General features: G+C 40.5%; 1 protein-coding gene across 2 annotated transcripts in view; it reads right to left on the reverse strand.

Annotated features, from left to right (window-relative positions):
- SHQ1 (SHQ1, H/ACA ribonucleoprotein assembly factor) overlaps window positions 1-15751 on the reverse strand; it is a 102509-nt gene that overhangs the window by 36670 nt on the left and 50088 nt on the right. For both annotated transcript variants that reach the window (XM_004035906.5, XM_055382989.2), the window contains exon 10: window positions 10042-10162. In XM_004035906.5, coding sequence (XP_004035954.5) covers window positions 10042-10162 — 121 coding nt within the window. The remainder of the gene's footprint in view (window positions 1-10041; window positions 10163-15751) is intronic.

The following is a 15751-nucleotide window of genomic DNA, read 5'->3' on the forward strand; positions in this document are numbered from 1 at the left end:
TTGATCCTGTGGGTCTCCCTCCAAAGAGAATCCTCCAAAGAGCTTTGAGGTACAAAAATACACAAGAACAAGGAGATGAAGGAAAATAGCAATTTGCTTACTCTGTAAAAAGCCATGGCTCCACCAAGCCAAAACCAAGGACTTGGGCAGTCTAGAGCCAAGTATCAGGGACTAAAACAAGAAAGAACAGAGACTTCTAACACAGCCACCCAGCCACAGCTATAAAATGGGCTTGATATACATACTACTCCCTAGGTAAAGGTAGAGTATTTTCCATGCTTATTCACCTCTGAAAATGGTTCATATGTATCTCCACATTTTCTCCTCTAACCTCCTCCACCTTAAGAAAATTAAGATGAAACTATAAAGGCCTTGCCCAATTTATTTTTATAAACTTTTTTTTTTTTTGAGATGGGGTCTCCCTCTGTCACTCAGGCTGGAGTGCTGTGGCATGATCTTGGCTCACTACAGCCTTGAACTCCTGGGTTCAAGCACATGCCATCATGCCCAGTTTTGTTTTGTTGAGACACGGTCTCATTACGTTGCCCAAGCTGGTCTCGAACTCCTGTCCTCAACTGATCCTCCCACTTCAGCCTCCCAAAGCGTTGGGATTATAGGCATGAGCCAGCATGCCCAGCCCTAAGCTTTCTCTATTTTTATCAATGTATCATAATCATGATGTCCATGGTACATGTGTAAGTAAAAATGATATCTGAATTATGTTTCTATTTCTAAAAATTCTCAAATACGTCAAACCCATTTTTTCCAAGTCTGGATTCATGATGATTAGAATGTTTGTATGTATTAAGCTCCTCAGGTATCTGAGTATCTCAACAATATTTCACTTACCTTTCATAGCATTTAAGCTCTTGAATAACCAAAATGTCCAAGAAATTGAGCACTACTCAATTTCCAGTTCTTTAGTAAAAGCAAAACAAAATGTGGTCTCATAGAAGAGAAAAAGGACATTAGGTAAAAACTAAGAAAATCTAAATAAACTTTAGTTAACAATAACATCAATATTCGTTCATTAATTGTGACAAATATATCATTCCAATATAAGACGTTAACAGAGAAAACTGGGTAGGGTACATGGGAACTCTGTACTATCTCTGCAATTTTTCTGTAAATCTAAAACTATTCTAAAATAAAAAGTCTACCAAAAAAAAAAAGATAAAAATTACAAATTAAAAAAAACAACAACAACAAAAATATCCCATAAACCTTTAACATTCAAATATGTAATTCTTTTGTTAATTTTTTCAATACACTTAGTTACAGGAAGCATTCATATCTTTATAAAAGGTTATTTTAGTCTTAGATCTGTAGGAACATTTGTAATCCTATGATTTATTGGCACATTTCTTGTAAGAGAAGTCTAATGAAGAGCAACAGTCCCCAGTGGGCACTGCTAAGCTACTCGTGATAAGGTACAGAACCATTAAGTAAATCCTTTCTATATGAAACCACGCTGAATGGATCCAAGTGAATGGATACTGCCTTGTACTAATCTTTTCTTATGGAGATAAAAACCCACTTCCATCCAGGATGAATTTGTGGATTTAATTAAAAATAAACAGTAAAACTAAAGAGCAACTTGACATGCCAGAATAAGCACCTTACCAAGAATGATTTTAAACCAAGGTTTAACTTGCTTGAAATTACGCACAATTGTTTCTTGAAACTTCTACATGCTAATCATTCGCAGCTAATGTAACACTTAGCATTTCACCATTTGTCAGAAGTAACTTCCCATACCAATGCAAAACCACCTAGAGTCTCTGATTATCGCTCTGCGTGCCTGAATTTAACAGATCCCCAAAATCACCTTCCACTCTGTAGATTTATTATAAACATCAGTGACTTGGGGGGTGGTAGGTGTCATGGCTTTCCTCCAGCTATGGCTCAAAATGGTACTGTGAAATTACAGCAGTGTCTTCTTGAGGTGGCTGCATGTCCTCCACCTTCACTTTCTTAGAAATGCCACTCACTACTTCTGATCCCAGTGTGACCAAGGCAACTGGACCAGGAAAACACACTTACCCTTGCGGAGCCAATCACATTCTTCCTCCCCTGGAATTACAAACGAAGGAATCTATCCCCACTGAAAGTAAAGACATGTAAACTCAGAGCTGTGGAGTGGCCATCCTCCATGTGCAGTGAGAGAGAAGAGTGGCAGTGCCTTGCAGAAAGCAGCATCATGCAAGACCATATGCAAGAGCAAGCCGAATGCCTCACTTTCTCATCATCTGACCTCCTGGTATCCAGCTGTACTCTTGAACGTACAGTTCCAGGGGATAACCTATAGTCACCAATAAAGCTCCCCAATTTTGCTGTAAAAGTCTGAGTGAGTTTCTCTTATGGGAACAATTGACAAGAAGTAGTCATGAGCCATGCTCCTGTATTCCCAGCTACTCCAGAGGCAGAGGCAAGAGGTTCACTTGAGCTCTGGAGCTGGAGGTCACATAGCGAAATTCCATCTCTTAAAAAACAAAAAGAATTAGTTAAGAATACTGGCAGGCTCTGGCACACAGACTAGAGAGATAGGATTTCTTATCTGACCCTATTACTATAACATCGTGACCCTTGAAATGTTAACAGTAGACCCTCTTGTTCAACAGTAAAGGGAGACAGCAAGGATAAACTATGATCCAAATGCAAAAAGCCTCACATCCACTCTTGTCCTACCTATACACTGTAGCTAGAACAAGAAAATTTGTTCACCATGTTGCATACATGTTCTCCTTGTCTACTCATCTGCATGATGTTATTTTCCCAGCTTGAAATGCATCCACTCCGATTATTATTATACTTATAGGTAACACAGTACCATGTAACCAGAGAACATTTTTTATGTTTTGTGACTTAATTCATTTCCCTTCTTGTCTAAACTCTTCTTTATACATCTGTCCCAGCTGTGCTCCAAATGTTCCTGGCTCCCTCTTTACTGATATTCCTTAGAGGCATTAAATCAACATTTCCAAAACTGAACTCCTCACCTTCTCTCCCAAACTACACCTTCTTCATTATTATTTAATCTTCGTATATGCACCTTCAACAGCCCAGTTAGATGCCCAAGTCAAAACCCACATCTCATCTTGGCTCCTCCCCTTCTCTCTCTCCTAGCAGCATCCAATCAATTACTAAGTCTGTCTCATCTGCCTCTCAAATCTGATGACTAGTCTCCTTCCCCACTCTCACTCACCTGGCTCAGGCTATTTTTCCTGGATTACCCTGCTTCTTAACTGGCCTTTAAGTCTGGAGCTCTGAGCTCTGCCCCACCACAATTCATTCCCCACAATCACCTGATGGATCTTCCCAGAATGTCAGTCTCATCCCCTCATCACACAGGCAGTTCATCACTCAAAACTCTTCAGATGCTCCATATTCTCCCAGGACAAAGGCCAAGCATCTTTAGGTGGCCAAGCCTCTACATGAACCTCTAGCCTCACTTCTTTCCTATCCCTTCTGTACTATAACCTATGCATCCTGGGTTTTCAAGCCCTTCAAATGGGCCATATTCTTTTGTCTACTGTCTGAAATACTCTTCATCCCCACTTCCCCACCTGCATCTGACCAATTCTTACAAACCTTTCAGCTCTCAGCTTAAACTCTTCCTCTGGAAGCCTTTTCCTACAGCCCTGTGTCCTCTTAGATGCTTCCACAGCTCCCATACTTGCCCACTGTAGCCGCTACTGGGTATAATATATTACATCTGCATTTCCCACTAGAAGACCAACTTCAAGACGACGTGTCTCTCTTGTTCACCACAGTATTCCCAGCACCTGTCTCACCACCTGGCACATAATAGAGCTCAATAACTATTGGTTGAAAAAAAAATACATGACTCCACTTTTACATGCAATTCTGATGCTGCACCTCTGCATATGAGTCTCTCTCACTCCCTCATTTTGGCAGAGGAACCAGGAACAACAGAGAGCCAGAAGGAAGAGATGTATGTTATCTACCCTGTTCTTAGCATAATCCTATCCCCTTCAAAAGCACATGCACATAGAAAGCAACTCAAGAATCTAAAGCAATCATAAGGTCTTAAGTTTTCTAAAATTTTAGAACTTCAGTGTTGAAATGACTTAGGTTTACTTACAACTGAGGAAACTGAGGTTCATGACTTATGAAATGACAGATAACTATTTTGTGATATAGCTGTTTCCCTCTACAAACTTCCCACATTAGTGTCCAAAAGGTCAGAAGATTTCAGCAAAAAAAGTTAATTGCACTATTAGAGTTAATTAACCATTAATCAGTTTAATGCAAAGAGGGTTTAGAATTTCAAAAACACTTTTTTTCTTTTTCCCCAGAACTACCTACTTAAAAAAACTATACTAGAGAGGAAAAGTGTGATTTAACATCTTAATTACAGGTTCACATTTGTACTGATAAGAGTCAGGATTTTAGATTTTAGTTTCATTTAAAAACAATAAAATTTTTCCATGTAGCAAAAACAAAAGAACACCGTTCTTGATCCCTTGCCATTTCAAAATGTGCTATGTATTAAAACCATACAGTTTTAATGTGAAATTTTCTCAGTGAGCATATATGTACTCTTTTTATAATGAGGAATAAATTAGTTACTTAAAAAAAACTCTGTAATGGATATTATGTTATAAAGGGAAATGGTTTATAGGATATTATCATGAGTATAAAACAGGCTACAGAATGGTATGTGCAGTATTGCTTCCACTGGTTTAAAAATGCACTGGGGCTCTCCCTCTCCCCCTCCCCCTCCCTCTCCCGTCCTCCTTTGCACGGTCTCCCTCTGATGCCGAGCGGAGACTGGACTGTACTGCTGCCATCTCGACTCACTGCAACCTCCCTGCCTGATTCTCCTGCCTCAGCCTGCCGAGTGCCTGGGATTGCAGGCGCACACCGCCACGCCTGACTGGTTTTCGTATTTTTTGGTGCAGACGGGGTTTCGCCGTGCTGGCCGGGCTGGTCTCCAGCTCCTGACCGCGAGTGATCTGCCAGCCTCGGCCTCCCGAGGCGCCGGGATTGCAGACAGAGTCTCGCTCACTCAGTGCTCAATGTTGCCCAGGCTGGAGTGCAGTGGCGTGATCTCCGCTCGCTACAACCTCCACCTCCCAGCCGCCTGCCTTGGCCTCCCAAAGTGCCAAGTTTGCAGCCTCTGCCCGGCCGCCACCCTGTCTAGGAAGTGAGGAGTGTCTCCGCCTGGCCGCCCATCGTCTGGGATGTGAGGAGCCCCTCTGCCCGGCCGCCCAGTCTGGGAAGTGAGGAGCGCCTCTTCCCGGCCATCATCCCGTCTAGGAAGTGAGGAGCGTCTATGCCCGGCCGCCCATTGTCTGGGATGTGGGGAGTGCCTCTGCCCCACCGCCCCATCTGAGATGTGAAGAGCGCCTCTGCCCGGCCGCGACCCCGTCTGGGAACTGAGGAGTGTCTCTGCCCCGCCGCCACCCCGTCTGGGAGGTGAGGAGCGTCTCTAACCGGCCACCCCGTCTGAGAAGTGAGGAGCCCCTCCGCCCGGCAGCCGCCCCGTCTGGGAAGTGAGGAGCGTCTCCGCCCAGCAGCCGCTCCGTCCGGGAGGTGGGGGGCAGCCCCCGCCCGGCCAGCCACCCCGTCCAGGAGGTGAGGAGGCGCCTCTGCCCGGCCGCCCCGTCTGGGAAGTGAGGAGCCCCTCTGCCCGGCCGCCACCCCATCTGGGAGATGTACCCAATAGCTCATTGAGAACGGGCCATGATGACGATGGTGGTTTTGTCGAATAGAAAAGGGGGAAATGTGGGGAAAAGAAAGAGAGATCAGATTGTTACTGTGTCTGTGTAGAAAGAAGTAGACATAGGAGACTCCATTTGTTCTGTACTAAGAAAAATTCTTCTGCCTTGGGATGCTGTTAATCTATAACCTTACCCCCAACCCCGTGCTCTCTGAAACATGTGCTGTGTCCACTAAGGGTTAAATGGATTAAGGGCAGTGCAAGATGTGCTTTGTTAAACAGATGCTTGAAGGCAGCATACTCCTTAAGAGTCATCACCACTCCCTAATCTCAAGTACCCAGGGACACAAACACTGCAGAAGGCAGCAGGGCCCTCCGCCTAGGAAAACCAGAGACCTTTGTTCACATGTTTATCTGCTGACCTTCCCTCCACTATTGTCCTATGACCCTGCCAAATCCCCCTCTCTGAGAAACACCCAAGAATGATCAATAAATACTAAAAAAAAAAAAAAAGAAAAGAAAAAAAAGAAAATAAACCTGTTACATATTTTTAAAAAATGCATTGGGAAACAAATACAGGAAATATCAAAATACTAATATTGGTTGAATTAGATTAAGTGACAAAGTGACTTGCTAAGGTCATACAGTCAATGAGAAGTAGAGCTGGAATGTATTACAGTTCATTAGTTTCTATCCCACCTTATATAAAAAGGTGCCAACTATTTGAATCCAAGGACTTTTTTGCTTATGTGTAGTGATGGATATCATAAAAATTATGCATGGATCTTTTTTTTGGTCCATGCTATCATTAGTGTTAGTGTATTTTATGTGTGGCCCAAGACAATTCTTCCAGTATGGCCCATGGAAGCCAAAGGGTTGGATACCATGGAACTGTTAAATTTCAGAGGGTCAGAACTATCACTGCTACTGATGGCAGCCCACCAGCAAAGAATGCGGCAACTTGTATATGTAGCTGAAATACCAATAAAAATAAGAGAATTGATTTATATTTTTAAAGTGCTACATTTAAAAAAAAATGAAAAACATTCCTTTAATCCGGTCTAACAGGTATCATTCAATTTGAGTAAAACTGATTGTGCTCACAAACTGTGATGGGTCCAGACAGGTGCTTATTCACATAGACCTTAGCATTTTAGAGGGGAAAGAGATACACATCTAGATTCCTACAATATAAGGCAGGCATGAGAGGTGCCCAATGATCTCTCAACCAAGTGCTATGGGAACATCCATGAGAAAGACAGACGTTTCATTCATTCCTTTTCCTATAGGAAAATCTCTCTGAAGAAAGGGCTTTTATCTTTTTTCTTCCACATGCTATGGGTGGAGACAACTGGTTGCATAACTGGCATATCTTGAAAAATATGAAATCTGGAACCAGAAGACCTGACCTATCTCTTATAAGACATATAACCTCAAACAAATCACTTTCTAAGGCTGCCAACCACAGAACATTTGCTGTAGTGAGCACCACACTCAAAACTTCCAGTGAAGCTTATAGTGAAGGGTGGTAGGGAGCGTTCTTTTCAGAAAAACAATTGGTAAAATCTGTAACTCAGAATGAGAGGCCAGGAGCTTCAGTTTTTCAGCTTTGCAAATATGCATTACAAGACACAGATATCATAGGGAAAAATAACATAGGGAAACCTAGTACAAAAGCAGAAGTAACAACAGATGTTGCTATAACTTCATCGATTCAATGTAAGAATGACTTTGCTACCTACGTTTCAATAGGTTTTTGCGAAAACATATATCTGACTGTAAAAATGGAATGCTGTTTTTGTGCTAGTCAGAATTTAGCAATTACCTGGTATTTCAAACAAAACCTTACACAGTTTTTATTATTATAATCAAAAACATCAAACTAAACTAAGAAAAATACATGGCTCTTTTCAAACATAAAAATAAGGTGCTAGATTTCGCTGATAAACTATATGTAGAAGAAATAAACCAGAAGGTAAAAGTGAGGAAAAAATTACTTATGAAAATCATGGATCTACACTGCAGTAGAATTATTTAGACCTAAGAAGTTCACAGTAAAGAAAATACTAGAAAGCTCAATCATGTTGTGCTTGTAAAATTAAGACTGAAACTAGAAATTTTTATAAAAATTAGATAAACAAATATTTTATTTCAAAAGAGAAAAAAATAGCTGGGCTACAGTTAAAATTTAACATACAAACTGAAAGCAACACGCCTGTTTAGGGAAAAGAAAGTTATGTTCAAATTGGTAAAGTTGAAAAAACAACTTTTGCAAAGTAATTTGAAGAGTTCCTGCTGGTTTCTCTCTCCTACCTCACTCCCCAGTACATTATCCCATTTTTTAAAAGTACTATTAGCACAACAATTACAAAGAACCTAAGAATTTCACTTCATTTCCCACAACGTAAAACCAAGAGAAAAAGTTTTTTCAGGGAAGGTCTGATAATCCCTACATCTACTTGACAGCCTGTATCTTTCTACTTTAATGAAAAACAAACTTCTCTCTAGCTAATAAAGAATATCGCAAAGAGAGAAACAGGCACTCATAGAAATGAGATCCTGGCACATACCTCAATATTCATTACATGTTTACAAAATCATCATTCCTAAAAAAAAAAAAAAAAAGAAAAACCAAAACCCACACAAATAGACTATCCCCATTTAATTTTATTATGAAAATGAAAGTAACAACAGGAAATGACAGCAGGGTATTTGATAAGCTCAATTAGCAGGAGGATCAAATGAAGTGATGACATGCCATTATGACCTCAGGGGTTAAACATTCAATTTTCCATCTGGCGAAATCTAGATTTCCAACACAAATGCTGACACCACCTGCTGTATGTTATTAGGCATTATCTTGAGCAATCCCTAAGCATTTTCTGTACAACAGGTATAGCCTCAAGTTTTTTGATATTTCATTCTGCAATATAATTGCTCCCCCATGAAGAGAAATAAAAAATAAATCCCATATAATGGCTCATTCAAAACAGACATTAAAATCCACACTAAAGCATTTATTTATCAATCATGGCAGTAGCAAAAATATCAAGATTATTTTTCTTCTAAGTCACAATTGACATTGTAGCTATCATTTTCTATAGCACCTAGGAGTCATTCCAATTAAGAGTTCCCTTTATAGGTTTTTTGTTTTGTTTTTTTTAATACAGACAGGGTCTCACTATGTTGCCCAGGCTGGTCTTGAACTCCTGAACTGAAGCGATCCTCCTGCCTCAGCCTCCCAAAGTGCTAGGATTACAGGCATGAGCCAACATGTCTGGTCCATTTATAGATTCTTAATTAATAGCCTCTTGCTACTGAAATGGAATTTTGTCATGTCTAATAAGAATCAGATCTACAGAACTTCACGAAATAAAAATTCACTGCATTTTAAAATGTAATCGTTAATCTACTATGTTTCTTTGATTGACGCAATGGTAAACACTTTAAAAAATTTTTATATACCAAGTGCTGGAGCTCATTTGTGAGTGTTCAGACCCTTCCATACATGCGTTATCAAGAATCATGCTATTAGGCTCTGCAGGTGGTAAGTCAGTGGCTAGCCAATAAATGCAGAGCTCTCATCTGGATTCAATTGATGCAGTTTGCATACTAAAATGTTTGCACACACAAACATGAATGCACATACATCTACACACACTCACACTCTACTGTAAGTGAAATACAGATACAAGTTCAGATACCCAGTCTTGAGATTTCATACTGGACAGTCAATAGCAAGGCAATCAATATCACAACTGTTTTAATACCTGTTTTCCAGGACATACCAATGCCAATTTTTTCTAATAAAATTAACTTTTTACCACCTGTGTACCTCCTTCCCTAAGCAAATTCACCAAGCTCCCCATGTTAATCCAGTTGCTTTTTAGTGTTTGGTAGGTCTATGGGTTTCCTTCTCATTAAAACTTATTCCTGGCCAGGAACAGTGGCTCATACCTGTAATCCCAGCACTCTGGGAGGCCGAGGTGGGTGGATCACCTGAGGTCAGGAGTTCAAGACCAGCCTGGTCAACGTGGTGAAACCCCGTCTCTACTAAAAATAAAAAATTAGCTAGGCGTGGTGGCACACGCCTGTAATCCCAGCTATTCGGGAGGCAGAGGCACAAGAATCACTTGAACTTGGGAGACGGAGGTTGCAGTGAGCTGAGATCACACCAATGCACTCCAGCCTGGGCGACAAGGGCAAACCTCCATCTCAAACAAACAAACAAACAAAAAAAACAAAAAAAAACACAACTTACTCCTCAGGTTATTTCGTTTTCTTCCTCCTGGGTAAATAGGTATTTCAGCAATGTGAACATCTAAAAATTCATAAGTAACTCTATGAAAACTTACTTGACTTTCTGAATCCACACACAGTAGTCTGAGATGTAGAGATCATTCAGTATGTACGCTGGGTCATTTTCCTGAAAAATTTTGTGAATATCCAGGAGACACTTTAAAACTGCACTTTTACCTGAAGAAAATTGAAAAAACATAAAATTATCCTTAAGAAAAAGAAATTCAGACCCTGAGAGGTAATATATCTAAAGCAGCTCAGAATCCTGATCATTTCTTAAGAACACTTTTAAATGCAAAAAAATTTATGAGTCCTATTAGGTCCAAACCCCTTTACTGATTTCCTTAAGAATTACATACAATCTTTGGCCAGGCACAGTGGCTCACACCTGTAATTCCAGCACTTTGGGAGGCCGAGACGGGCAGATCACGAGGTCAGGAGATCGAGACCATCCTGGCTAACACGGTGAAACCCTGTCTCTACTAAAAATACAAAAAATTAGCCAGGCATGGTGACAGGCGCCTATAGTCCCAGCTACTCGGGAGGCTGAGGCAGGAGAACGGCGTGAACTGGGGAGGCGGAGCTTGCCGTGAGCCAAGATCGCGCCACTGCACTTCAGCCTGGGCGACAGAGAAAGACTCCACCTCGGAAAAAAAAAAAAAAGAATTACATATAATCTTTATATTCTGTTGTTACAGCTGACTGGTTGTGGTTATCATTAAAATGCTATGAACTACAACTAGGTCAATTAAATGAAAGGCAGGAAAGTTTTCTAAACCAAATGAATATCTAAATGCATCATAATTTTTATTAGATAATGTTCTTCCAATTCAAGCTTTCAACATAACGTGGAAAACTGTATTCTAAATTTCAAACTTCTTTATTTCTTATGTCAACATTTTCTGTCAAGGAGTTATCTACTAATAACAAATTATTTTACCTTAAAGAATTGAAGAAAACTGAACACTAAAACATTATAGCACTACTTCAGAAATAAGCTGACAAAACTCACATGAACAAAGGCCATCAAGTATTAAAGCCCTGTTCAACCTAACTACTTCCTCCTGGTTTTTAAATGAACCTAGTTTTAACCCAACCAAAGTCTACAAAAGGAGCCTTTTACAACTCAACAATTTCCTAGGTGTTCCAAACTTCATGATATTTCCTGAAATTTATTAATTATAAGGTGAACTATTAATTCTACATCTAGAGTAGTGCCATTTTCTTTGATCTGTGAAATTCAGTATTTTCAGTTTAACAGTTTCATTCTTATCTTTACAGTTCTGAAACACGGAAATACTGTATACTGAGTTCATGAAGATACTGGATGCGCTTTCATCGATATTTCCCATTTAACTTTTAGATCATAAAAGAATCATGAGCTAGATGATGACATCTCAAGATCCTAAAATTGCTGACACTAAATTTTTTAACATAATTAACACTAGAAAGTAAGTTTCAAAAGAGCAGGGGCTTCTGTTTTATTTCGTGGTTAATCGCCAATACCTAGAACAGAACACTGCAACAGCAGGTTTTCCATTTAAGTATTCTAAGAATGAATGAATACATGACAGACACAGTAATCACCCAGCTTAAACCTGGAAAATTTCTTTCATTCTACGGTCTCACCCGTCAAATCCTGACGATTTTTCCTTGGAGATGCTCCTTGTATCTGCCCTTTCTCTGCCATTGCCTGAGCTCCTATGTTCACTCACATTCTCATCTCATGCCTCGATTTTAAGAATCTTCTTTCCCATCTTTCAGATTCCAGACTCTACCCCTTCAAACACACATTTTTTAATGCACTGCTTTCATGGAGTCTCTTCCCTGCATATGTTCTCAATGCTCTTTCTACAGACTTGTTTCCATGCCTTTTTCCCTTCTCCATGTGACCTAGCCCGCTATCAAGGTCTAGCTCCAGTCTTCATTCCTTCGGGAAGTTCTGGGCTGACTTTCCTAGTCTTCACGGTCCTTTACTAAATGCTGCCAAGAAGTGGAAAGGAAACTCAAAATGGGGAAAATCCTCCCCATAACCTCTCCTGTTCAATTCCCAGAAGGAAAACTGGAGGCTTCAGGATGGGTAAGATACAGGGCCACTGAGTTGAGGGACCAAGATCTAAATTCCAATCTTAATGCCTCCAGAGGCTACCCACTGTGCCATGCTACCTGTATGTTCTTGCCTCATCCAGTCTATATCATAATGTTTTTATTACTCAAGGACTTATTACTGACTTTAACCCCTAAGTAGGTAGTAAGTCTGAAAACAGAGTCCATACCTTTTTAAAAAATATTAACTTTGTGGCTTCCTCATATGCAGATACAATAAAGAATGAATGAAGAATGTCAATGAAAGCTCCACTGCTAGACTGACTGTGAAGAGAAACTAACACTTAGAAGGCCTAAAGCTACAAGATGTCAAGTTCATTTGGTTAAGGCAAGGTCAGTGCTATGGCTTATCAAAGTGGCGCAGGTTAACTATGTCAAATGATTAGTGTGGATCACCCCAGCACAAGCCTATTTTAATTACAAACTAGGTAATGTTGAGAGCAGGGTTTGATGAAAGGAGGAGGAAATATAATCAAAATTTGCAGGCATGATGAAACCATGTTTGCCACACTAGCTGTGTTACCCAAAGAATCAAGGAACAACTGACCTGTAAGAATGTTTTGAAGTTTTAATTGCCACAGAGAAGACAAATGTCACAGTAAGCATATGCCAACTAATTTCTTTCTTGCTTTCCTTCTCTCTCTCTTTTTAGGGGAAGGAGGGTGCAGAGGGAAGGAGTTAGTTTTAGAAGTACTAAAAGTTTTAAATGTCAATCGTAAGTCTTTACTGGAAAAACGAACTAATCTCTTGTAACTTGAATAAGCTTCTCTGCTGTGTGACACCTCCAGAATACTATCTCTCAAGATCCCACACTTTACTAATATAAACAGGTTAACAGAAAATGCAGGATTGGGGCTAGGCGTGGTGGCTCACACCTGTAATCCCAGCACTTTGGGAGGCCAAGGCAGGCGGATTACGAGGTCAGAAGTTCGAGACCAGCCTGGCCAGCATGGTGAAACCCCATCTCTACTAAAAATACAAAAATGAGCCGGGCTTGGTAGTGCGCGCCTGTAGTCCCAGCTACTCGGGAGGCTGAGGCAGGAGAATCGCTGGACCCGGGGAGGCAGAGGTTGCAGTGAGCCAAGATTGCGCCACTACACTCCAGTCTAGGTGACAGAGTGAGACTCCATCTCAAAAAAAAAAAAAAAAGAGAGAAAAAGAAAATGCAGGATTTGGAGAAAACCATTTGGCTAGAGCAAAGAGTTCATGTAAGGAAAAAAAGGAGAATAAGCAGATGAGTTTGGCAGAAATCAGACACTAACAAGGAGGAAGAGAAGAATGCACTTGGACAGACTGAGTGAGAACGTCTCTAAACTTAGGTGTGGGCAGTAGGAATAAAGGACCCTACTCCCCAGATCATAATGTAAAAAGGTATGGAGTTAAGGTCACATATTTAATGAGGATCCACAGCAGCCATTACCTGATAAAATTATATACAGCTTCATCTACCAGACATGCCTAAAGTGAGGCTGCCCTCTTGCTAAAGGCCACAGGCAAATTTAAATCTTCCAGCTATCACAAAAAAAATAAGAATAACAATGAAAAGAAATGTCAAGTAACAGGCAGGGCCTGGTGGCTCATGCCTCTAATCCCAGCACTTTGGAAAGCCGAGGTGGGCAGATCACCTAAGGTCAGGAGTCCGAGACCAGCCTGGTCAACATGGCGAAACCCCATCTCTACAACAATAAAAAAATTAGTCGGGCATGGTGGCATACGTCTGTAATCTCAGCTACTCGGGAGGCTGAGGCAGGAGAATCGCTTGAACCCAGGAGGTGGACGATGCAGGGAGCAGAGATCACACCACTGCACTCCAGCCTGAGCAACAGAGCGAGACTCTGTCTCAAAAACAAAAGAAATGTCAAATAACAAAAAATAAGAAATGTCAAAATATTTTTTCAATTTAAAGAGAAGAAATTACATTCTATTTGCATGTTCTGATCCCTATTTTCTAAAAAAAAAAAAAAAAAAGACTAATACTCATTTTAAAAATGCTGGGCCAGGCACAGTGGCTCATGCTTGTAATCCCAGCACTCTGGGAGGCCGAGGCAGGCAGATCACCTGAAGTCAGGAGTTCAAGACCAGCCTGGCCAACACGGTGAAACCCCGTCTCTACTAAAAATACAAAAATTAGCCGGGCATGATAGCAGGTGCCTGTAGCCCCAGCTACTTGGGAGGCTGAGGCGAGAGAATCACTTAAACCCAGGAGGCGGAGGCTGCAGTGAGCTAAGATCACGCCATTGCACTCAAGTCTGCATGACTTGAGAGCGAGACTCCATCTCAAAAAATAAATAAATAAAATAAAAATAAAAAATCCTAGACATATATACCCAAATGATATTAACAGTATCTGTCTCTACATCCACTGAGCAAATATGTGAGAGCCCATCATGCACCTGGCATTGTTCTACATGTGGGAGTACAGTTGTTTATTCTTTTCTATACTTTCCTCTATTTTCAAAACTGTCCACAAGAAACATTATTTGTTTAACAAAAATTAAGACATGTTCAACTACACAGCCAAACCCTGAAAAATTGACAAATGAAGGTTACAAATTTGAATCCACATTTTAAATTATATTTTTAAACAACTGAGAAGCAATATTTAGATTAATATTTAAAAATTATATTGCAAGGCAGTTTTGAAAGGGAAAGTTACATGCTCTCTTCACAAGCTATGTTTTAACTGTAAGCCTTAAACTACTTTCATAGTATGTGATGTGACAAATATGGTAAAGATAAACCAGGCTACTTGCAGTTGACAATCTAGAATAAAAAGTACATGAAAACTATTCTCCTCCCAACAATATGCATTGTTACTCTGAGGTCGCACTTGATCTCTTTTGTTCCGACTGTCACCGTAGATGACTACAGCATCACAGCCGGGAGACTCACCAAGCATGTGGCTGGGCTTTTTTTTTCAGTCTCTTTTGTACTGACTGCTCTTTCTATCAGACCCTCAGCCACTTATCTAGCAGCTATGAGCAAAGGAAAAATCTGGCCCTCTTCCAGGCTGTCACATGGCCGGTGGCCAGAAGCCTATGGGGACTCAAAGTACACGGTTCCTGTGGGGATCTATCTAGTCGTGGGCTCATCATACACGATATGGGCATAAAAAAATGCTAAGGCCTAAGTCCAAGAGAATCATTTCTGCTCAAAGGCACTGCAGGAAAGTGACCATTTTTAGGCAGTTCACTGCCTGGTTCAAAGCAGAAAAAAAAAACAGTGCCTTGCACAGTAACCACGGTAACTATTTTCACCGCAAAATGGCACTAACAGCTCTCTCCAGGACGTTAAATCCCAAGAGTTAGGGATTCTCTAGGATGGACTTGGTTGAGTAAGCCAACCCTATCCATGGAAGAATGACTCGAAGACCAAGAACTCTTGTTCACTCATGAAAGCAGTTTAACACTAGTATCCTGGTATTACAAATGACAAGTGCCATGAATGTTTTACTTCGGGGAGAGACTAATGACAACACAGAGAAACGTAATGACAAGATAAAGAAAATATGGATGACAGTAATAAGTAGGTGGGTAGTAAATAGGATTTAACGTATTCCCCAGCTTTCCTTTAAAGGGAAGGTAAACTAAGAACAATGTGATTTCCTGTCTGGACAGAAGTGGCATCTCAGGTTAATACATCTTAATACAAAGACAAGAT

Source organism: Gorilla gorilla, chromosome 2 (genome assembly GCF_029281585.2).
Source record: "Gorilla gorilla gorilla isolate KB3781 chromosome 2, NHGRI_mGorGor1-v2.1_pri, whole genome shotgun sequence".
In the NCBI taxonomy this organism is placed as follows: domain Eukaryota; kingdom Metazoa; phylum Chordata; class Mammalia; order Primates; family Hominidae; genus Gorilla; species Gorilla gorilla.